General features: G+C 53.2%; 7 protein-coding genes and 1 non-coding gene across 8 annotated transcripts; 4 read left to right on the forward strand and 4 right to left on the reverse strand.

The window, feature by feature from the left end:
- Positions 1–307: 307 nt before the first annotated feature.
- Positions 308–1,726, forward strand: ColSpa_10441 ((S)-coclaurine N-methyltransferase; the record flags this gene model as incomplete). The annotated part of the gene is made up of 6 exons (XM_049276653.1): positions 308–317; positions 410–827; positions 865–1,069; positions 1,136–1,251; positions 1,313–1,451; positions 1,532–1,726. 6 exons carry the CDS (start codon positions 308–310, stop codon positions 1,724–1,726), a joined length of 1,083 nt encoding a protein of 360 aa, XP_049132610.1.
- A 198-nt stretch (positions 1,727–1,924) lies between these two features.
- ColSpa_10442 (uncharacterized protein) lies at positions 1,925–2,221 on the reverse strand (the record flags this gene model as incomplete). Its single annotated transcript, XM_049276654.1, has 2 exons — positions 1,925–2,059; positions 2,132–2,221. 2 exons carry the CDS (start codon positions 2,219–2,221, stop codon positions 1,925–1,927), a joined length of 225 nt encoding a protein of 74 aa, XP_049132611.1.
- A 924-nt stretch (positions 2,222–3,145) lies between these two features.
- On the forward strand, positions 3,146–4,258 carry ColSpa_10443 (ubiquitin-conjugating enzyme E2 Z; the record flags this gene model as incomplete). The annotated part of the gene is made up of 3 exons (XM_049276655.1): positions 3,146–3,194; positions 3,319–3,556; positions 3,619–4,258. 3 exons carry the CDS (start codon positions 3,146–3,148, stop codon positions 4,256–4,258), a joined length of 927 nt encoding a protein of 308 aa, XP_049132612.1.
- Positions 4,259–4,585: 327 nt separating this feature from the next.
- On the reverse strand, positions 4,586–10,186 carry ColSpa_10444 (uncharacterized protein; the record flags this gene model as incomplete). The annotated part of the gene is made up of 1 exon (XM_049276656.1): positions 4,586–10,186. The coding sequence occupies one exon, from the start codon at positions 10,184–10,186 to the stop codon at positions 4,586–4,588; it is 5,601 nt and encodes a 1,866-aa protein (XP_049132613.1).
- A 1,219-nt stretch (positions 10,187–11,405) lies between these two features.
- ColSpa_10445 (uncharacterized protein) lies at positions 11,406–12,471 on the reverse strand (the record flags this gene model as incomplete). The annotated part of the gene is made up of 2 exons (XM_049276657.1): positions 11,406–12,378; positions 12,431–12,471. The coding sequence occupies 2 exons, from the start codon at positions 12,469–12,471 to the stop codon at positions 11,406–11,408; spliced, it is 1,014 nt and encodes a 337-aa protein (XP_049132614.1).
- Positions 12,472–16,206: 3,735 nt separating this feature from the next.
- Positions 16,207–17,440, forward strand: ColSpa_10446 (altered inheritance of mitochondria protein 6 ARB_06966; the record flags this gene model as incomplete). The annotated part of the gene is made up of 2 exons (XM_049276658.1): positions 16,207–16,472; positions 16,525–17,440. The coding sequence occupies 2 exons, from the start codon at positions 16,207–16,209 to the stop codon at positions 17,438–17,440; spliced, it is 1,182 nt and encodes a 393-aa protein (XP_049132615.1).
- A 1,146-nt stretch (positions 17,441–18,586) lies between these two features.
- ColSpa_10447 (cyanate hydratase) lies at positions 18,587–19,228 on the forward strand (the record flags this gene model as incomplete). Its single annotated transcript, XM_049276659.1, has 3 exons — positions 18,587–18,613; positions 18,724–19,127; positions 19,207–19,228. 3 exons carry the CDS (start codon positions 18,587–18,589, stop codon positions 19,226–19,228), a joined length of 453 nt encoding a protein of 150 aa, XP_049132616.1.
- Positions 19,229–21,326: 2,098 nt separating this feature from the next.
- On the reverse strand, positions 21,327–21,442 carry ColSpa_rRNA_041. Its single transcript, XR_007414272.1, has one exon. It is a non-coding gene; the product is annotated as a 5S ribosomal RNA (ribosomal RNA).
- Positions 21,443–21,554: the final 112 nt, after the last annotated feature.

The raw sequence follows: 21,554 nt of genomic DNA on the forward strand, positions 1-21,554 counted from the left end.
ACCGTTCTTGTGCTCGTTGATCTACTAATTGCTTCTCCTTTGAATTCTTTGTGCCAGTCAATCTTGTCGAGGTACCCTCCGTAACACATCCAATATCGGTGTACCTGATACCCTCACATACCCTGTGTGCTCGGACACCCCTTCCGGTTTCGAAGCATAGCACCGTTTAACATTCCCGGGCTCAGATCATACAGGCGGTGAGGATAAACATCGTGGCGACGACCAGGGCGAACTTGCCTCCCCATTCTTCTCACTCTCATCATACAACAAGCTGATAGGAGGCATTTCTGGTCGACTTACACTCGATATGAATACGGGTGAGTGTCAATGTCCCACCCACTGCAGCAGCTCAAATGAGACGGCCCATCGTCGGATTACACTGGAAATTGCTTCTGACACGTTGATCCAGACTGGATCCTTGACAGCGGCTACTTGCCCCATGCTGTCATTAGGATAGGCATCCGGCGGCAGCTCCAGGAGCGCCTCGACTCTATCGCGAGCACGTCTCTTAGCCTTGACTACGAGCGCAAGATGACTTTCATCGAGAAGCTTCGCACCCAACCCATCGCCATCGAAACCGCCACTGCCAACAAGCAGCACTACGAGGTCGGCACCGGCGTTCTCGCTGCATGTCTGGGACCCCGCATGAAGTACTCGTCCTGTTTGTACCCTAAGGGCCGCGAGACGCTGGCTCAAGCCGAGGTAGCTATGCTGCAGACCTACGTCGAAAAGGCCGAGTTGAAGGACGGCATGAGTATTCTGGACCTTGGGTTGGTCGCCTTTTCCATTATCCCGGTCACAGCCTGCCTTTTTCGAAGGGAGAGAAGGTATATCAAACAGCCAAAACTGACTTGATATTCATAGCTGCGGTTGGGGATCAGGTGCGCTCTATTTCGCCGAAGTCCTCCCCAACTCCAAGGTCACGGCTTTTTCCAACTCAAAGACGCAAAAGGAGTACATTGACGCCAAAGCCAAGGAGAAGGGGCTCACGAACCTCACTGTCATCACCGGCAACGTAGTTGACTACGAGTTTGACCAAGAATCGTATGACCGAGTTGTCTCCATTGAGGTATGCGCCCCCCATCATTTTCTCGCCTCTCGGCGGTTGAACTGCTGCTGACACAGGAAACCACAGCTGTTCGAGCACATGAAGAACTATGAGCTGCTCATGGCTAAGGTCGGGCGGGCACTGAAACCTGGCGGCAAGTTGTTTGTTCACATATTTGCCCACAAAACCACGCCATACGACTAGTGAGTGGCAGCTACATTCTTATCATGCTTCCACAGTGATCTCTGACCTTGTAAAACTCAGCGAGGAGGGCTGGATGACGACTCATTTCTTCACCGGAGGCACCATGCCATCCACTGACCTCCTCCTTTTCTTCCAGAGGGACCTCAAAATCCAAAAGCAGTGGTGGGTCAACGGCCAGCACTACTCCAAGACATGCGAGGTCGGTATTGCACTCCCTATTGCCTCCCTATCATCCCGAGTTAGGTGCAGGGGGACCAACAACTGACACTGGCATCACAGGATTGGCTAAGCAAAATGATCGCCCACAAGAAGGAGATTTGGCCGCACCTGGTCGAGACGTACGGTGAACAGGACGCCAGCGTGTGGTACAACCGGTGGCAGATATTTTATATGGCGTGCTCTGAGCTGTTCGCCTACCAAGGCGGGGATACCTGGGGCGTGGCGCACTACCTCTTCGAGAAGCCCAGCAACTGAATACACAGACGTGGAGTGGATCGAGCAACGATTCGCGTTCAAGGTAGATTTAGGTTGTACCCATAATAGAACAGCCATTTCCCCTTCCACGTGAACGTGTCCGACTGGCAGCTCTAGCGAAAGAAACGATTTCTTGTCGCCGTCACTGTTTCCCATGCAAAACACCAACTTATCTGCCCAAACTTCTAACTCGACGTCTTATTCAGTGGTCCCAAGGGTGCTTCCAGCCCAACAACACGGGTCCTGCGTATGATCCGTCAGCATGTCTACAATTGTAACGGCCCTATCGGGTATAGAGCAAAACGAACCGTCCTTCTTCGCGCGGTACATTAACTGTGGAAGGTGCAGCACGTCAGTATGTCACAGGCTTTCGGAGTCGTTGAAAGCCGGAGGGAGAGGACGCACAAAGAACCACATGCCGGCGCCCAGGGCAGTCGCTGTGAAGCGGTAGATGCCAGGGACGTGAGGCGTTGGGGGCTTGGGGCCGGGGTACATCGTGAAGGTGGTGGTTTCGCCCGGGCGCGTCTCGTTTGGGTAGGAGAAAGCTTCTTTCGGGAATGAGAGAAGTCGGTATCCTGCAGTTGCGATCGTTAGTTGCCCGCCCAAAGGACTCAATTGATTCAGTTTGGTTGGTTTACGGAACTCGAGTATCACCTTGGTCACTAGGCGCTCGGAACTTCGCTGGCGGGGACGTCGAGAAGCTCAAGTCGTGATGGGGGATGCTGGGTAGTAGGGTGTCGGACCGTCGTTCAAGACCGACAGTGTGGAAAGCGATTTGAGCCTTAGGTGCTTAGGTAAGTCGGATTGAGACTGACGGAGCACCGCTCTGAGCCAATGGCAAAAAGTACATTTGGAGGTGGCCCCCTGCTTCTGCTGCCCTTCGGTACGTACCCTGGGTCTGCAACTCAGCGGAGACACCCTCCGCGGCTTCCAGTGGTGTTCAGAGCGAGCGGGGCCTCGAAAGCCACTGGCAACCCCCGGGGCGGGGCGGATACAGGCCTCTCTCTTTCACAGACCATCCGCGCCTTTCTGCAGCACAAAGGCGTGCCCCCCCTTGGCATCAGTTAGCGGCGTCAGCGCTCGTGGATTCCGCGACGTTGGATCTCCCGATAAACCCCCCAATTGGTTATCGCGACGTAGTTGGAGCCACCTATCCCGTCAACACGCATCCCTTCAATAATACTTACACTTCCTTTGAGCCCTCGGCCAGCGGAGTTACTCTCAAACCTACAGTCTGTACCTTGTTTGTCACTCCTTATAGCCTTGAAAGTCGCCCGAATCGTGCATGCATCGTTTCACAGTCACCATCTTCTAAACCTTTCTATCTTCTTGTTCGCCATTCAAATCAGAGAATCGGCGTATTAACGTTAGCAGTAACACATTTCACCAAAGGGTCCTTCAACCACCCAATCGTCCATCATGGCAACTCCCAAATTCAACTCCAAGTCGCCTACGATACGACGTATACGTAAGAGTTCCCTGCGACGCCTTCCCCTCCTCTGACATGCCTGGCTTACCTGTCGATCAACCCAGTACGTGAAGCACAAGAGCTCTCCAGCTCCCCGTCGCCAGATTACACGGCCACCCGATAGAATCAGACCTGTTCGAATGGCACTTCACCTTCAGAGGCCCTCCCAACTCGTCCTACAGCGAAGGCATCTACCACGGCCGCATCGTGCTGCCCCCCACTTACCCCCTCCGCCCGCCAAGCTTCCGCTTCCTGACGCCGAGCGGCCGGTTCGAGACCAACCGCGAGATCTGTCTGAGTATCAGCGGCCACCACGAGGAGACATGGCAGCCCGCTTGGGGCGTGAGGACGGCACTTGTAGCGTGCGTTCCCTCCTCTTGCCCTCTTACCCGCATCCGCGAGTAGCCCTAACTTAAAGCAACAGGTTGCGAAGTTTCATGGAGACGGATCCCAGAGGTCAACTCGGCGGTCTCGAGACAAGCGACGCCGTACGAAAGCGCCACGCCACAGCATCACATGCGTTCAAGTGCTCAACATGCGCAAAAACCAATATCGAAATCATTCGAGAGTGCGAAGAGGCCGCCAAAGCCAACGCCGACTCCTCTGAAGCCACGACCGAAGTTGAGATCCCGTCCGAACTGAAGTTGAGCTACAAGGACGAGTTGACCAAGGCTGCGGCGGGTTCAGAAGAGGGCCAGGAGGCGACCACGACGGCGGCGGCGGTGGCGGTGGCACCGAGGACTGAAGCGGTTGATACAGAGAGCGCCGAGCTGGCGGAGGGTTTTGTTCGTACGGCGCCCGAGACAAACGCAGCAGTCCCGAGTACGGCGCCAGCTTCACAAACTTCGGCGGTATCTTATCCTCCTGCTCGTCCGGGTCAGGGGATCCCCGCCCCTACGAGGACAGTTTCGTTGCCCCCGGCTCCGAATGTTAGTGTACGTCAGCAAGCTCCTCCAGCTGCTCGTGCCTACGACGAGGGTGTTCCGCTTTGGATTGATCGAGCGATTGTCGTGCTCGTCGTACTTCTGCTGGCTATGATTCTCAAGGTCTTACTTGATATGTAGTAGGGATCTGTTTGTACTTGTTGTTCTTATGTTTCCTTTTGCTGTCATGGGATCCGGGCCCCGTTTCCACCCAAAGCCTGGTGGGCGACATGGTGTTTGATTTATTTGCTGGTGTCTGGTCATACGGTGTTCGGCATTTTTACTAGCTTGGTATTCAAAGTTTTCTCAATACTCGAATATTCTTAGATGTTGAGTTATTGCTACAAGGGCCGTCATGCCAATCGCCCGTCTACGCAACGTTCGGGTATGCTGTTATAGAACTGTCTTGGCAATAAGCATTTGCAAGGGTGTCTCTTCAGTTCCTCGGATCGTGTCCCTTCGCGCCGACTATACAGCACTGGCTCGCTGCCTTCCGATCAGCAACCACCACCACTCGTCGACTGTACAACTCGCCCCATGGGCCATTCGCTTTAACACCCCGTTGCGTTTTCCCCAGTCGAACACCATCTGCACCTCAAACTCCTGTAGGTATGGCTTGAGCACGGCGCAGACGGACGGAACGTCCAGAGGCCCCCGTGTTGCGATAACAAACGCAACCGCGCCGAGAACCTGAGACCAGCGGTCTGTGTTCATTTCTCCAAAGAAATCTGACCACAGAGGTATCGCGCGGTTGTGGTTCTCCCTCGGCGGCTTGTCGCCCTTTGCCTGGCGGAGGATGTCCAGGTCCTCGTCGTAAATGTATGTCTCTGTGGGCGCGATCTCTAGGCCAAAGTTGTAGTACGACTTGGGGTACTTTCTGCTTTCGTAGTTGCCCGGATCGAACCCAAGAGGGATGCTCGGTACATCCACTGTGGTAACGATGACTCGCCCGCTGGCCTGTAGGTTCATCATAGCCATGACCTCACCGTCATTTAACACGTACGGGATTCGAATCTTCTCGCCTCGCCGGAAGCTCCCGTCAAGCTGAGACTTGAACCTGGCGGCATCGATGAACTTGACCGCATGAGTCCACTTCATGAACCTTGGCAGGAATGTCTCTGTAAGGCGGTACGGCCGGCCCTCGAGTGCCTTGAGCTTGCTGTCCGTGATCACACCTTGACCCTGGAGGGTCTCGACTGCCTGCTCAAGCAAGGATTGAATGCGGTCCTCGTTTCCGCCCCCTATGCTCGCCATTTTTTTCCTGATATCCTGGGGCGCGTACCTATCGCGGTGTGTGTAACAAAGGGAGCGGAGCCATGACATGGCTGTGACAAGATCGTCAGCGTCTGCTTTCGACACCAACTCGTTGTTCCTGTCCACGAGAGACGTCGCTGGACGTGAGGTTGCCGCCTCGAATCGGTTGAAGACGGACATCTGGAAGTTGTAGTAGTCGTCGCGCCAGTTGGTAACATCCGTCCATGCCGAGCCAAGAGAGTAACCACGCTCCAAAGCAGCCTTGCTGGCTGGTAGTTCCTGCGAATCCTCGATCAAACCAGCTGTCCACTTGATGAGGCGAGGCCAGTCGTAACCAATGTAGTCGTCGAAATTGATGGGTGGGAACTCGTTGTTCTCGTATGCGGAGATGAACTGAATCTGGAATCGTTCCGTAAGCTGGTTGATGAATGTACCTCGGTCTTTTCGAGCCTTCGACCAAAATCGTCGCATAGCGCTGAGTGCCATATCAGGAAACAAAGTCATCATTAGACCCCATTCGATAATTCGATCGGCGCCACCCAAAAGTGTTCTCGTGACAACAAATGCTGCTATCAAGATGGTCTCGTTTGTCTCATCAAGCCCAGCATTGCGTCTCGATACGTCTCTCAGATCCATGTCCCTGGGAAGAGGTATAAGCGTTCTGATCTTCAAATCAATACCGACGACAAGCTCCTTTGGTTCGGTTGCGAGCTTGTTCTGTCGCCGTTTCCGCCTTCTTTGACGACCAAGTTCACCGCCCCAGAGATGATCGGTTGCAGTCGTCGCCTGTTCTGATATTTGTATGTCGAATAGGGCAGATGGATTGAGCTGGTTGGCAGGATCCCATTCAAGCGGCGGGTTCTCCCATTCACCCGGAAGGTCGCCAACACCGTGGTTAATAAAGACATGATCAGGAGCAATTGATTCGGCCAAAAGAAGCTTCATTCCCTCGGTAGACAGTTCCCAATCGAAGCATGCGTCGACCTGTTCTGTGAACTCGTAGTACTGGCTGCTGCTTGGGAAGCTGGTCTTGGGCCGGCCGCGCCACTTGATCATCTCGGCCAGATTTTGCGGCAGGTTCTGTCTCAAAAACCATCGAGAGTCCGGCATCCAGCCACCAATCGTCAGACTGCGATCTTCCACCTCGAAGAAGCTGTTGTCATATGCTGGCCAGGTGCCATTCTCGCCCACAATCGCATCGGCGTCAGCGAACGTGACATTATAGTTGTTGACAATGCCACTTTCCACCAACGTTGCGGGATACGTCGGCTCTGGATCTAGAAGATCAGGTCGTAATGCAGACCGAACATCCTCTGGTATCTCTTGCCCCAAGTAGGTGTTAGGGCGGAGGAAGACAAGCCGAGGAGTAAAGCCGCCATTCCAGTTTCCTGACGAGGCCGAAGGCCCGTCACTCGGGCCACCCCGTCCGTCCATGAATATGCGGAAGATATCTTTCCTGCGTTTGCCGTCAGGACCTTCGTCCTCGGCATGAGTGAGCTGCTCCTTCGTGACCATCCTTCTCCTGCGCTTTTTGGGGGTCTGAAAGCCTTCAGGAGGGGTGACTGGTCTTTCGTTGGCAGCTTTGGTGGCATAGAATGGAGCGTCAAGAACCTCGATTCCCTGTACCAATTTCCTACGGCTGGAAAATACAGGCTGAGCGTCATGCTTGTGCTCTGCGGGAAGCCCTGCTTTAGGCGTGAAAGCGGGCGGTGTGTACACTCTTGGGTGTTTGGCAACAATGTTGGCTTTCATGGCCACACCCGCTGGAGACGATGCATCCACTCCGGGAATTCGTATTAACTGGTAGTTTGCCATCATGCCTCGTGAGTCCTTGAAGGCATGGGTGCTGACCACTACCTGTTTCTTCTTGGCCAATCTGGCCAGAGCATCCTTGTAACGTTGGTGATCAGGAGCTTCTTCCGAAGGAAATGCAGCTTCCCATGTGGCAATGACAGCGTACCATAGTGACTGCCCGCCGGCGAAGACTCCGCCGTTCGCACGGAGTATGTACAGGAGGGCCCTCTCCATGATTTCGAGCTCTGATAGAGCACCGTTATCATTAAGACTAGCCCCCAATGCTTCAGTATGTGATATTTGAGAACCGCCAGTTCCTGATGAAGGTGTTCCCCTGGATTCTACCGCCTTGGAATTGCGAGTGGTATTCCGCACAAAGCGTTGTTTAGCAGGACCTGAAGATGAGTCTCTCCGCCCAAAACTACCACGACTTTTCTTCGGCATCGATGGAGACGGTTGTTCGGGCTCATCCATTCCGGCAAAGCCCTGTCTACGACGTTCCGGAGAGGTATCTAATTCGTCGGCGTTTGGGGTATCCTCTATTCGTGACCTCTTGAAGGCTGGCTGGACGGGCGTGTGTTCTGCTGGCATGTCTCTCACTCCTCCAGCAGCATTATCAATCAACCCGCTCATGGACGACTGGGTTGAAGACACGGGTGGCTTCAGAAATGAGGCCGAGTTGGTGCTCCTTCGTCGTCTAACCATACCCTTCCCCACACTCTGTCTGTTCTCTGACGATGCGTTAGGTTGTCCTGCTCCATAGCGTCGCATGTTTCTGCTTCTGAGAGAGCCGGTGCTTGTTCCCGGGTCAACCGTCAATATTGAATCCTCTAGTGTTTGATCTATATCCTGGTTGTCGTCATCTGGAGCTTCAGCGATGGCTGACGACCTCGAGTGGCGAGACTGGATTTGCCGAGGGACAGCAACTGCTCGTTTAGCTGGAGTGGAACGTTTGGCGGTTGAGAACAGAGCTTCAGGAGGTCCAGATAGTGGTGGGAGATAGCTTGGGTTGCAGGTGGTCTTCGATTTCTCGAGGTGGTATTTGATGCCAACGTCGTTTTTCCACGTCCCACCACACTTGTCGCACTTGAAGACCTTGGAGCGACCGCGGTTCGAAGACTTTGTCGCCTGTTTCTTCTTGCGGCGTCCTCCACGCTTCAAAGGGGGCTCGTCAATGGGGTCCTCATTGACAACCTCGGTATCGTCCATGTCCACATCTTCACCCGAAATTGCCGGAGCTACCATAATCGACTCTTCTACATCTAGGGCGTCAGTAGAAACTGTGCTTTCTTCGATCGAGGGGTTCTCTGGAGGTGCATCTTTCGCTGAGAGCGTTGACGAGTGGGTAGCTTCCTCAGAGGTAGCGTGTGTAGCTTTGTTGGTTTCTCTAGTATTGTCGACATGCTTGGTATCAGAAAAGGCGTTGACTTCGGCTTTCGTCTTTGTGGTTCTTAAGAAATCTGACAATGCTGCGGGGTCTACCTTAAGGGTGACTATCAGCGATGTCAGTTCGTTTTCGACAAGTCGTTTTCTCGTGCCGCGTCTGGTCGAAAGTCTAACGGTTTGTTCAGATTCGGGCTCAGAGCCGACCCTCCCCGAAAAGCCACTGTCGTCCATGGCTTCATCCTCGACCTGCTCTGATACCTTCGCCCGCTTTGTAGAGCGAGGCCCCATCCCTCGACTTTCTTTGGCTTGTGGGAGTTCCAAGACCTCAGCCCTTCTCTTCGAGATGGCGTTCAGCCCTCTGCCGGAAACATGGGCGAGGGCCGCCAAGCCGCCAGCGGCTCGGGCCGTATCGGGGAGAAGAGCTGGGTCTGTGAAAGAATCTGCTAAAGTATCACCAGGGACAGCGTCAGCCATGGAATGGCTGTTGGCTTCGCCATCAACTGTTTGCTCGACAGCGATCGGCTCAGCAGCCCGCTGCGAGCCCTGTGCAAAGTAGCGGTATTGCTGAGACTTTCCCTTCCGATGCATCTCACTCGTCACTTGGAAGTGCCCAAGATGCTTGGGTTGCTGTGTTGGAAGAGAAATTGTCGACGAAATCGAGGACAAGTACCTTCGAAATGACGATCCCAGTGTAGAGTCTCCTATCTGCTTGTTGGAAAGACCCGCAGCGCCAGCAGCCGAGATGTTGTCGAAGACGGTGATAATCAGGGGCTTATCTGGCGACCAGTTGGTCCGTGAATTGGTGCGCTTGTTAGTGTCGCGACGGGGAGCAGGTTCAGGGTTTGAGGGGTCGGCATTCACAGCTGTGTCTGTCGGACCAGACCCAATGTCCGCATCACCCAAGTCCGCGGTTGAGAAGGAGATGCTTTTCTGCTTGCCTGTAGCAAGATAGGCAGCCCAATCCTCATGCGTAAGGTCATGGTCGAATTTGAGACAGTCCTTGAAGAGCTTGCCGGACAAGGTAGCACCAACATACTGAATAGCACCAGTCTGAACAAAGAAGCGACAGGTTTTTGCTGCAACTTTCATCTGCCACCTCAAACCTAGGATGCCCAGCTTGCAGCGCAGGTCGTGATATCTGATAATTCCGAACGCCTTGACAACAGCCATGATTGTCTGAGCGAGAGAGATGTAGTCGACCGAATCCCCGTTCCACCTATTGCGCCATGGGACGGGTTCCAAATCGCGTGCGAGGGCATCCCGAGACATATCCACAGTTGTGTGCAAACTGGCGACCGCTTTGAGCGGGTTGGTCGGAAGGGCTGGGGCGAAGCGCGTCAACCACATCTTGCTCGTTTTGGTGCCCCTGACGAGAGTCGTACGCTTCGAGATGTACCCCTTATCGGCGAGCGCGTCAGTTCTCTTAGGCAGCGACCGTTTGTCTTGGCCCACAAGTCGGCCTAGATCGCCTTGCAAAATGCCCTGCTGCTTCGTGGATGCGATGCCAACCAAGGCCATCCACTCTAGTCTCGGGACTCTTCGATAGTCAGGCGCGTGTCCAGCGATGGCTTCCCACATGCGGTCCTCAGCAACATAGATTCGGGGTCGCTTCCGGGGAACGTCTTTTCGTGCCATCATTTGAGGTTGCTCCTTGGGTTGAGAGACGTTCGGTGCTGTTCCCAGGGACTGTCCTGATGTACCAGGTACCGTCAACACATTCTGAGAGTCTGTATCTGGTACAGCGAGAATATCGGATAGAGCCAGGTGGTTCCATTTCCGATTCGCTCCCACAGAGATATCCTTCCTTGCTCTGAGCCAGTCCCAAGCCGTCGACCAAAGGAGATGCTCTGGCTCCGCGGGTGTTGATTGAGGGAGAGGGTTTGCGGATGCATTTTGTCTGGGTTGAGTGTCTTTGTAAAATGTGCCGAGTGATTCAAGTACATGCGACACAGTGCATCCTATCGTCGCCTGTCAGTAAGTGAAGCAATGTGCTAGCTGAGAGATGGATATGATATTATGTCCGAGGATTTTGAACGTAGACGAAACCTTACGTCTTCCAACTTGTTGCACTTGCAACATGAGAAGCAAGAAGCGGGTTAGGGTGAAAAACATGAAAACGAGCTGCGACCCAGTTCTCTCGCTTAGTGAAGCAGCAGGATTCACTCACCCAAATCACCGTAACATGAAATGTCAGTAATGAGTGACTCTATCAGTCGCTCAAGGTCGCGAGACATTATGACCGTTGGTACCGTTTTGACATTCTTAGGTGGGCGACTTGATGGAGAGAAAAAACTGCATAGAATTTGAGCGTGGAAGGTCGACAAGGGCAACTCGAACCCGAGGCTTTTGAAAATGGCGTTCGGGGTTGGTCGGAATTTCCTCTGGCCTTAATTTTTTTTGTCCCTTGCCTCTTCTGCGTTTGAGTCGGCCGACGAGGTCTGCTGGAGTGGGTGGAGAGACGGGACTTGGTGGCAGGTGCAGGTGCAGGTGCAGCGTCGGGACCCCGCTGGGGATGGGAGCTACCACTTGGGTGTCGAGACCCTTGGCACAGGAAAGGTGAAATTGCAGACTGAGGTGGGGAACTGTGGCTGGTACAGCGAGATTTGTGTTTCCAGCGCTTGAGGAAAGGCACGTGATGCTGTATCGGTGGTCGGTCTTTCTTCCAGCGATCGGCGGGCACGGACCTAAATCGCCGACCATCCCTCAAATTCATCAAATCAACGGCACCAGATATGGCGACTGTGAACATGGACAGTCCACCATTGATGTGCACATGGTGAAGTTAGAAGGATCCAGCTATGCACTAAAGTATCTGCATCAGATTCATGAACGATGAAATACTACTTCGGGTATCTTATGAGGTGGAAGGGGAAGCTTCGGCAGCAAGACGAGCTAGTTTTTCCTCCCTCTTTTTCCTGTATGACGAGACCAGTTGGTCCCGAATCTCCTGAAGCTCCTCACGCCTTCTCAAACTCCCCGCAGATTTGGGCACGTTGGAAACATCGACTGCAGCACCGCGCACTAAGAGCTTGTCTCGTCCGGCCTTGTGAAGCTCTGGCGGCGCTTGCGCGACATCGTGAAGTCCCACCTTAGCCTCTGCGCGCATTTTCTTGAGCACTGCCCATGGATCTTCTTCGCGGTCTGCCCCCTTGCCCTTCTTGCCCTTCTTCTTCTTCTTCTTGCCGTCCTGACCTGGCTCGTAGAAGGCTGTGGATGTCTGGCCAAAGTTGCCAAAAGTACCGCCGTTGATCTCCTCGTCCAGCTCGCGTTCGGCAATCTCCTCCAGTTCCTCTTCCTTCTGCTCCTGGATCTTTCGCTCCTCCTCCCTCCACTGGTCGTAGAGTTTATGCATCTTGCGTTCTTTCCGCGTCTTATGGACCTTGAGCCCTAGAGGATCCTTTCCACCCCTTTCCGTCTTGTTGACCAAACCAGCGAGCGGCAGAGCAGCGTTAACACGCGCAGAGAAATCAGACATCTTCTCTCCCGGACGGATGGTCGGCACTTCGGGCTTATCGACATGACCGCCGGATTCGTCTTTGTTTTCGGCCGCAGCAGCAGCTTTCCTGGCCGCCTTCTTCTTCTGATTTACCGTTTCGCCGTTGTCGAGGCCGGACCGTTGTTTCTTGCCGGATGCCAGCGCCATCATACGCTTAAACGCTCTTGGGGCGTCGTCATCTTTGCTACGACCCTTTCTCTTCTTGACTCCATCATTCTCTGTCTTTGGGTTTTTTCCGTTCTTGCCATTTTTGGCAGCGGCAGCCAGAGCTTTCCGGCTTCTCTGTTGAACGGGCAACGGCCTCGCGATCTGGGATGGAGGAAGATCGAACCTGCAGCGAGGGGTCAGCATGGGCCATGTTGTTTGGGGCGGGCGAAACATACGATGCTGGATCGTGATCCCTTCTTGTGTGCTTATGAGGCATTTTTGATTGATGTCACCGGTAAATGAACGATTCAGTCGAGAAACGCGTCGTCGTCAAGCCTTGCCGATGAAATGAGGCGGGCACATGGGATGCGACACGGGTGGCTAGTGATGATCCTGGAAGGACTTTTTTTTTCGAAAATTTTGGATTATGTCAGCGTAGATAAGAAAAGGTTTATCTGATAACAACTGACGCCGCTCTTACACTACATGGACCTCAGACTTTTGTCCCGCTCAATGAAACCAGCTCCCTGTAATCGATGCGAATATGGCAGGGGTATCCATGCAAGAGGTCCCAGGGGCGATCCACAGTCGAGAGATCACAAGCGGGAATCCCACAATCTGGCATCTTGGCACCTGATCAATGACAGTTCTTCAGCACATGGACTGGCTTCATCCCGATGGAGGAACGGAAACTCTGCTCGGGATCGAGGTGGCCGCCTGCAGAAGTTTTGGTCCTCTCGAGTGCTTGGCCTAGAAAGTTTTTCTTGCATCCTCGCGTCGTCTCAACACCTTACCCAGAGGCACCATTTAGCATAAGCCGAAGGATGGTAGAACCGGCGTCTTAGCCGAAGCGCGTTGGGTGAAAGCTTGTTCAACCGAGTAATTAAGGCGGGATACCTGAGGTAGTTCGCTCTGGTTCAACTCGTTAGGTTACCTCACGCTGGAATGCCCTGCGGAATGTGGGTGAGGCATGGTCAGTGTTTCTCGTGAGCTCGGTGACGGTACTGAGGATGCTAAATGACGCCAGGTGCAGCCATCAAGTCAGTTACGGAGACGCCGCCATGTCCCAGGTGCGCATGGTGGTCGAAGTCGCAGCACGATGGGCTGTGCTGCGGACGTAGGGCAGAGAAACCCGATTCTGTCCCAAACAAAACGCGCAATGCTCAAACTCGGCTTCTTTTGTTTCGCGTGTCGGGGTTATCGAACGGCCGTTGACGAAGAGGGGACAAAGTCAATTGCGACCGTCTGAATTTGTGACACTGGAAGATGTTTTCAGGCGTGTCTCAGTGTCTGCGGCTGATGAGTTTGCGTACGTATTCAACCGCCTTGACCATTCCGTGCCTCTCGTCCCCTTCGGGTGAATCATCGGTCAGGCAGCCCACGATCAGGTCGAGTCGAACACACACACACACACACACAGGTATACCACGACGGCATGGCATATGGCATCTGGTTGGTGCGTCTGGCGGGAGGACAGAGACTGCATGTGCCGCGCGACCCACGGCATCACTGTCGAGTGAGTCTGTGCCCATTGTCGAGCATTTACTACGTGCGGACTCATCAGCCACGAGGGACCGATGCAATTTGTAATAGGCAAATTCGGTCTGGTCCCCCCCGGGTCTTAGTGTATGGCGCTCAGTCTTGGGGGAGGGGGACTTTGGGGATGGCCCAGTCTGGTCCGGTGCGGCGCCAACGTGAAATACTCATGCGCCAGCAGTGATGCAGCGGAAAACGCCGCAGGGTAGCACAGCACCCTACGTGAAAACAGGGTGCGCGTGACAGACAAGGTACATGGAAAAGGGTAGTAGTTGGCAGGCGCTTAGAGTATCTAGGTTGTTTATCCGCCTATAGGCTGCGCCACGTGCTCGGATGGGAATGGCTTCACTGGTGCTAAGGCGGTGGGGGAAAGGAGGAGGAGAGACGACGGTGTAAATAGAGGAAGAAAGAGAGAAAGACCCATGTGAGACCCAATCTATTGATGTGTACGAGCTACGTGCCCACACCTTCTAAGGCTAAAGGGTGGTTCTACAAGGGGTCGAGACAGCGCTGGCACGGGCCACGCGGGGGATGCGGCGGCCGGGAACAGGTGCAGAGGACAGACAGTTGACCACTGAGAAACTCGTATCCGTGGCTGTAGGCGCAGCTGTTGGACTGGATTGGAGGCCCAGACGTGGTCCCTTTTTGGTCCCCTTTTTTCTTCTTCTTCTTTTTCCTCCCCTCTTCTGTCCGGCTTGAACGTGGAGTAATACGTCCAAAGTCTTGGTTTCTTGCACTTCTGTGCGGCGCTGACTTGTCTTGGCACCTCATCTTTTTCTCCCATCTGGATCTGGGGACCTTGGGAAAGGGGGCCCGAAAAGCACAATTCGTCCACTTGCATACAGTACAAACACCTCGAATCATTGACTTAGCGTTGGGTACTACGGAATATGTGCTAAGCTTATCGGCGAAGGGGCAGGGCTTTCCCTGTGGGCTAGGCCCCGATGGGCTCACTGTCGCCATTCGACTGAGGCATTCCGACACGACCATTCTGGTTTGGGGGATATGCTGATTAACCTTAGTTTGGGGCTCTTGTTTTGCGCCTAACGACAACAGGAACTTGCTGCGCTGTCGCAGGGTCATCATCCATGCTCAGCTGTGCTGCTGCTTCTCTTCCTGGGCCTGGCCTCACTTTTCTCGGTGGGCCCTATTTGCCCCGAGCGTCTCTTTGAAGGTTCCCTTACCTCAAGAGGTACCTCAATGTCCTGACACGATGCGTCTCCTTGTGTACCGGTACCACGTATGACTGACGAAGTTGATACCCGCATTCACTATATCTACACTACAAAACAATAACTGACACTCGGATCCATCCTCACAATTGCATCCACTCAATGCGGGCTCTGGCCTTGGCCAAACCCCCCTCCCCAGACAGGGCAGCAAACACAAACAAACCAGGCGCCAGAGACAATCCCTCGGGTCCCGCACCCCCCACCAACTTTGGGCTAACTAAGCTCATGGTAGTGTTCCTTGATCGCCCCCTCCCTCGCCGTGGGACGGTGACATGGATGGGTTGGAAATGCTTGAATGCGCCGCCACCTGACTAGTATGAGTACCTTCTTCTCGAGACACTTGCCTCACACAGCCAGCCGCTGATGAACGGCCCAGACAATACGCTCACTCACTTGTACCTCACGCGCTTACACGTACTCACTCACTCACACAGATGCATAACCGGAAACATCACATCTTCTGGAACCACACGCCAGACGCCAGACGCCAGTCCCGCCCACCGTACGGCGTATTGCCCACATTCTCACCAGCCACCCCCCGTCTCTTTTTCTTCACCCTGTCCTTCGTGTATCTCTTGTCCCGCTCTCAGACCCCTCAGCTCTTCTAAAAGTCTGTTCTCAACCATCCTTAGCCCCCAATCATCCCTATCCATGCTCGGATCTACTTGCCGTTTAAACCTTTATATGACCTTCCCCATCCCGCCCTGCCTTTTCGACTCGAAGTACCCGGACCAACCTCATGGTGATTGACAAGGTAGCTGCGGGTTCCCTTTCACTCTGAAAGCAAGCAGCAACCCAAGCTTTAAAGCCACCGCGATAGCTCCTGCTATATTTGGTGTTTCTCCTTTCGACGACTCCTCCTTCTCTCGGTCTCTCTGCAAACGTCTGCATCCCTTGATTCTCGCCTTTGTTGCTGCCCTCTTTGTGCACAACTGAACACCACTACCACTTCTGTGTTATATTACAAACCTACCTCCCCTCTTACCCTTGAATTTTCTTCGCCTCCACCTCTGACAGACTTAGACCACGTCTTATCATTCAGAGTTTTGCCGCACTCAGGACACCAGAGATTATCCCCGGCTAGTCACAATTCCGGCATGTCCTCTCAGTAGGAACATCTCGGGTACCTCTACGATTGCGCCCTGCAACATTGCAGCATTGAATTTGGGTCAGCAGCCGTCAATTCGTGCCTTTCAGTTGCTTGAAGAGTATCGACGTAACTCGAATATTACCACCATTTGACGATGTCCACCCCTGTTAGCCCCGGTATCGACGCCGTACGTGATCGCTTCCGTCTATTTTGGTCCCGAGAGAGCAACACGATGGCCCGGTACAGAGACTCATCCGAAGATGGCGATGTCGCAGGTGACAGGGATATTGAGGTGCCGCCGACTCCAGCCGAAAGCTACACTTCCGAGGACGAGTTACTGCCTCCTGCCTACATGATTCCGAAGCCCTGGACACGGAAGCGTTCCTTCTTCATGTGCGGCGCTGTTTGGTTGGCCATGCTGTAGGTTCTCTGACCGAGAAAACTCGGGGATGTTTAGCTGATGCCTGAACAGGTTGATATTCGTTCTCTTGAACCTAGTTCTGTTCGTGGCCCGTGAGGTTTGGGACACTACGCCTGAGGAATTTGAAGAAGCGAGCGTCGTCGTGCCCATACCTTGTCACTCTCATAACGACTACTGGAGAAAACGGCCAATCTACGATGCTCTCCAAGTAGGCTGCATCGGCATCGAAGCTGATGTTTGGCTATATGGCACCGAGCTGTTTGTTGGCCACAACAAGTGGTCCCTTCACGAGAAGAACACATTCACGAACCTTTACGTCGATCCCCTCGTTCGACTACTGGAGGAACGCAACATGGACCTCGACAACTCCACCCAGAGGTCTCCTCGAGGTATCTATGAGGCGAACCCAACACAAACAATGGTACTTCTCGTGGACTTGAAGACGAGCGGCCCCGAGACCTGGCCGCAGGTGGTGCGTCAACTGGAGCCCTTGCGCGAGCGAGGTTGGCTGAGTAAGGTCGTGGATGGCAGGATTCACTATGGACCTATCACCGTTGTCGGTACGGGGAATACACCCTTCGAGCTGGTCGCCGATAACTCTACCTATAGAGATACCTTCTTCGACGCCCCTCTTCTCAAACTGGACAGCCACGATTTCAACCCGACCAACTCGTTCTATACCAGTGTATCGTTCAAAAAGGCGATTGGTACTGTTTGGTTTGGGGACCTGTCGGAGGCGCAGATGACAAAGCTGAGAAATCAGATTAAGGAAGCTCACTCTCGCGGCTTGAAGGTTCGATACTGGGATCTTCCCGCGTGGCCTATCAGTATCAGAAACCACATTTGGGATGTACTCATCCGGGAAGGCGTCGATATCCTGAATGTGGATGACCTGAAGGGTGCCAAGAAAGAATGGGATCTCAGAGGTTGGCCAACGCTCACTGCCAATCGGACGGTACCGGCCTGATGGAATTTTTGCACGAGAACGTAACATGTCGCCATATGGACGGACTGTCAGCACCAATACCAGAAACTGAGCCCCAGCAAAGTGTTTGCTGAGCCGGAATCCGCATAGCCATTCGAGCCATTCTCGAGCAATAGGTCGGCCAGGAGTATCTGTTTTGGTCCCGCACAAAGGACTGTACAGAAAGTGCAACTTACACCATGTGTGTGAGTGATCAATACGTCAAATGCAGCCGACGGTCGTGGGTGTCGGAAATGCCACAAGGCTCTACAGGACATACTCACCCAGTAACACTGTTCTGCTGAAACATTGGGAGCGACTGGAAGATTGATCGGCCTACTCCCGACCTCCAACGATGGGTTTGTAGCGCGATCATTGGGGGTTGTCTTGGGATACGCAGTTCTTTTGGAGTATCGACTACTCAAGTTTGTTGATCGGAACTAGACAGTGGGTACGCAATATCTGTTGCCCTCGAAGAGAGGGAGGAGCATCAGGAGCCAATACCCAGAAGCTCCCAAAACTGCGTAGAACAGAGCATAGTCTATCTGTTCAGCAACAGCTAAAGGCGAAACTCGAAGGGTGGGCCAGGCCAGCAGCCCCAGTTCTATCAAGTCCGACCCGGGCCAAGCCTTGGATGTGCTTGCCGACCGGGCCGCTTCCGCTCAGCTCCGTGTGCCCGGGGCCCGCCATAATGAATAATGAATACTATACGGAATTAGTCATCAATTCCTCGTCGGGATTTGCAAGAGATCAACGGTGCACCGTTTGTTATGAGTGAAGCCGAAACGCCGTGTTTTCTCCGGAGGGGGCGGCTTCGGCCTCGGCAGCAGCCAACAAGAGACGCATTTCAGACTGATGCTTTTGTTAGCTCACGACCCCGCATTATCCATGGCCGATCTGTATGAATGACGTCCGGACGCGATGTATCCGCATAACCCGGTAGCGGAAACCTATATAAAGAGACATCAGACTTGTATCTCATGTCTGTGATTCATAATCAGACCTGCACCTGAAGCTGGCTGTCTTGTTCTATCTCATTCACCACACTTAGGACGAACTTTCCTCCGAACTCGAAACTTGGCAACGGTTTCATCACATTGGACAGTTGACTTTGCAGATTAACGTCACAGACTACATCTAAAGCCTACAATGTCCGGAAAGCTCGCAAGCCTTGACGTGAGTGAAGGAGTCAATACCTGGGCGAAATGCCTATGCATAATGAGAATGGCCATCAGCTAACCTGATCCTAGCCCTCGATGGCCGATCGTCTCCCCCCTCACTCCCAGGTCCTTTTCGACGCAAAGGCGCAGAGCGGCCATACCTTTGAGGCTATCGCCAAGCACCTGGGCCGCAGTGAGGTGGCGGTTGCGGGCATCTTCTACGGCCAGGTGCAAGCGTCGGATGAAGATGTCGAGAAGTTGTCGGGACTTCTCGGCGTCGACGCTGCGTCCTTGAAGCCCAAACTGACTGCCTTCCCTGACCGTGGTCGCGCAGGGCCCATGCCACCTGTTGAGCCGCTCATCTACCGTCTGTACGAGATCGTGCAGAACTACGGTTACGCCTACAAGGCCATTTTGAACGAGAAGTTTGGCGACGGTATCATGAGCGCCATCTGCTTCAACACCAGTGTCGAGAAGGAGACCGATGAGGCAGGGAACCCGTGGGTTGTCATTACCCTCAAGGGCAAATGGTATGTATACTGTGTGGTTCCACGTTGGAGTTTTTCCTTGCTTCTGGACATTGAGCAAGGTTGTGCTGACTAGTCAAAGGCTCCCTTTTACCCGCTTCTAAAGCAAGGGCGTAGCAGGTTTCCATTGGCACAGATATGCTGGTACATCAAGCATTGCGAATCATTGTTGTCACCGTCGTTTGTCGGTCAACGTCGGCACGGTTGGGAGCGTGGAGTTCCAGGATGAGAATAGTATTGGGAAAAAATAAACGACTTCAACAGCTCAACTCTCAACTTTTTTCTTTTCTATGCGTCTTATCATGCTACTCGTAGTCTCCCATGCGAAGGCAGAGGCGAGCACTGGCAGCGATTGCTGCTCCAAATGAAACAGCCTATGTCCGAGAAGAAGAGAGCCCATGTTAGACACTCGGTATATAGCGTCGCTTTAGATATTCGAATGTCCATACTGTCTCACCGCATCCAGCGCCTTCCTGACTTGGGCGTTGCTGCACCGAATCGAGTGTATTCTCTTGCATGTTTCCAGAACAGCCAACGTACCATCGTTCTCATCGTTCTGGGATGACGCAAGGGAGAGAAGCCGAGGCCAAACGTCTCAAAAACAGAGTGGAACAACTCGCGAACGTGACACTGAGAGACAACTCGGTGTGGCAGAAGGGAGACAGGTGGCGACGCAATAGAAACCTGAACAGTTCTCAACCCTTTGAACAGGCGGTGGCTTAGAGGAATCGGTCCAGTACGATTTCCTTGGCCATGCCTTGTTCTTCAGAGTACTCTCCACGTCCATCCCTTCGTTAGGCCCCGGCCTCGGCCACTTTCTCTGCTGGGTCAACGGCATACGCTTGAACCATCCAGACAACACGAATCGAGTCGCACAAGCGACAACGTATCTGACCATGTCACCGATGGAAGCTCCAAAGACATTGCTTTACCTAGGCATTATTGACCACGGTCAGCAAAACATTCACTGCCCCATGGGACGACCAAAGTTTGAGGTCCAAGGGCTCGGTAACATACCTCTAATGTTCAGCCAAAGAAGCCATCCTTCCCTCGAGCCCTTGCTTCCTCCATTTATAGCCCGCGTTCTACGGCAGCAACGACATTCGTGACAGAGACAATGATCCAGGCAGGGTAGCTGATCTTGTCAAAGGGACAGTGTTGTCAACGTCCCTGACTTACAGATTCCAAAGCCAGGCTATACCCGCATCCGACCAGAAGCGTATTGCACATGTTTTGGATAGTAAAACAGCATGTGTTTCTTTGAGCACGCGGATGATGGAGGAAGCACGATTGAACTGACCTCGTATATTTAAAAAGGCCGGGTGTCTCCTTGGTCTACACACTCTCTCGGACATCACCAAATGACAGATTTCGAATATACCGCCTGCCACCAAGAAAACAAACAAGAAGCAATTCAAAACAACCATACTCCCAAACCACTAAAATGGAGTCCGTGCCAGATTGTTGCAAGATCACGATGAAGCCAAAGTCAGGCACCCAGGAGCCTGCCGTCCCGGCGCAGACGAACACCAGTCCTGGGGATTTCGGCGGAGCTACATTTGTTGGTTGTGTGATCTTGTAGAGCAAGACGAAACCAAGAAACACTCTCATCATTTCAACCGTCTTGCTCATTGCGGCTCGAGCCCAAGGGAGTTGATCAGCAGACAAGAAAAAAACCGGAAGAAAAAAGAAAAAAACCGCCGGAGGACCCAAAACAACACAACGACAACCTCTTTTCCACTCATGTAGCCCGAAATATCAGGTACTTGTCTTCAACATGGTCGAACATTCTACATTTCACATCGGCAGTCCGTTTCCGTTTCCGCTTCCAAGATAACAAGTCACCAAAACCCAAACCAACCACTACCACGTCTCCTCTATAGGTCCCAAATACACGAACAAGGAAAAGAGAAGGGGGAGAGAGAGAGAGCAGGTGCAAAGTCTTGGCGATCTTGCTCGCATCCCCAAGGCTCGTGAAAGCTGGAATCGGGACATCTTGTTGGCCGCAACGTTGGATTTGTTTCCAAGGCAGAGGCATCCTGGACCGGGCCATTACAAAGTTTAGCTATGGCACTTTAGCAACAAACAACCTTTTCCGTAGCCTTTGTCACATTAACATATCCCTTTCTATGTCCCAGACTCTATCTGGGCGCTCTGAGCCAATTCTGTTTTATGCAACAGCTGCAAAATGCTTCAAAAAAACATACAACACCAGGTATTCGCTGGTCGTCACCGACCCAACTACTAATCCGGCCCTCACTGGCTTATCTATGGGAGAGCGGACGGGATCCCGAGTTTTCCAGTGGGTATGGTCGTATGTGATGTGTTGGGTTTTAGAAGCAACTTATAAACCAAAAGTTTGCGAACGGAGGCAGTGGTCGTTTGTTCTCACCTATTGCCCGAGCTTCCTGAGAGCGGCTGTATCTAACC

The sequence above is a fragment of the Colletotrichum spaethianum genome (assembly GCF_022836535.1).
Source record: "Colletotrichum spaethianum MAFF 239500 DNA, contig35, whole genome shotgun sequence".
Lineage (NCBI taxonomy): Eukaryota > Fungi > Ascomycota > Sordariomycetes > Glomerellales > Glomerellaceae > Colletotrichum > Colletotrichum spaethianum.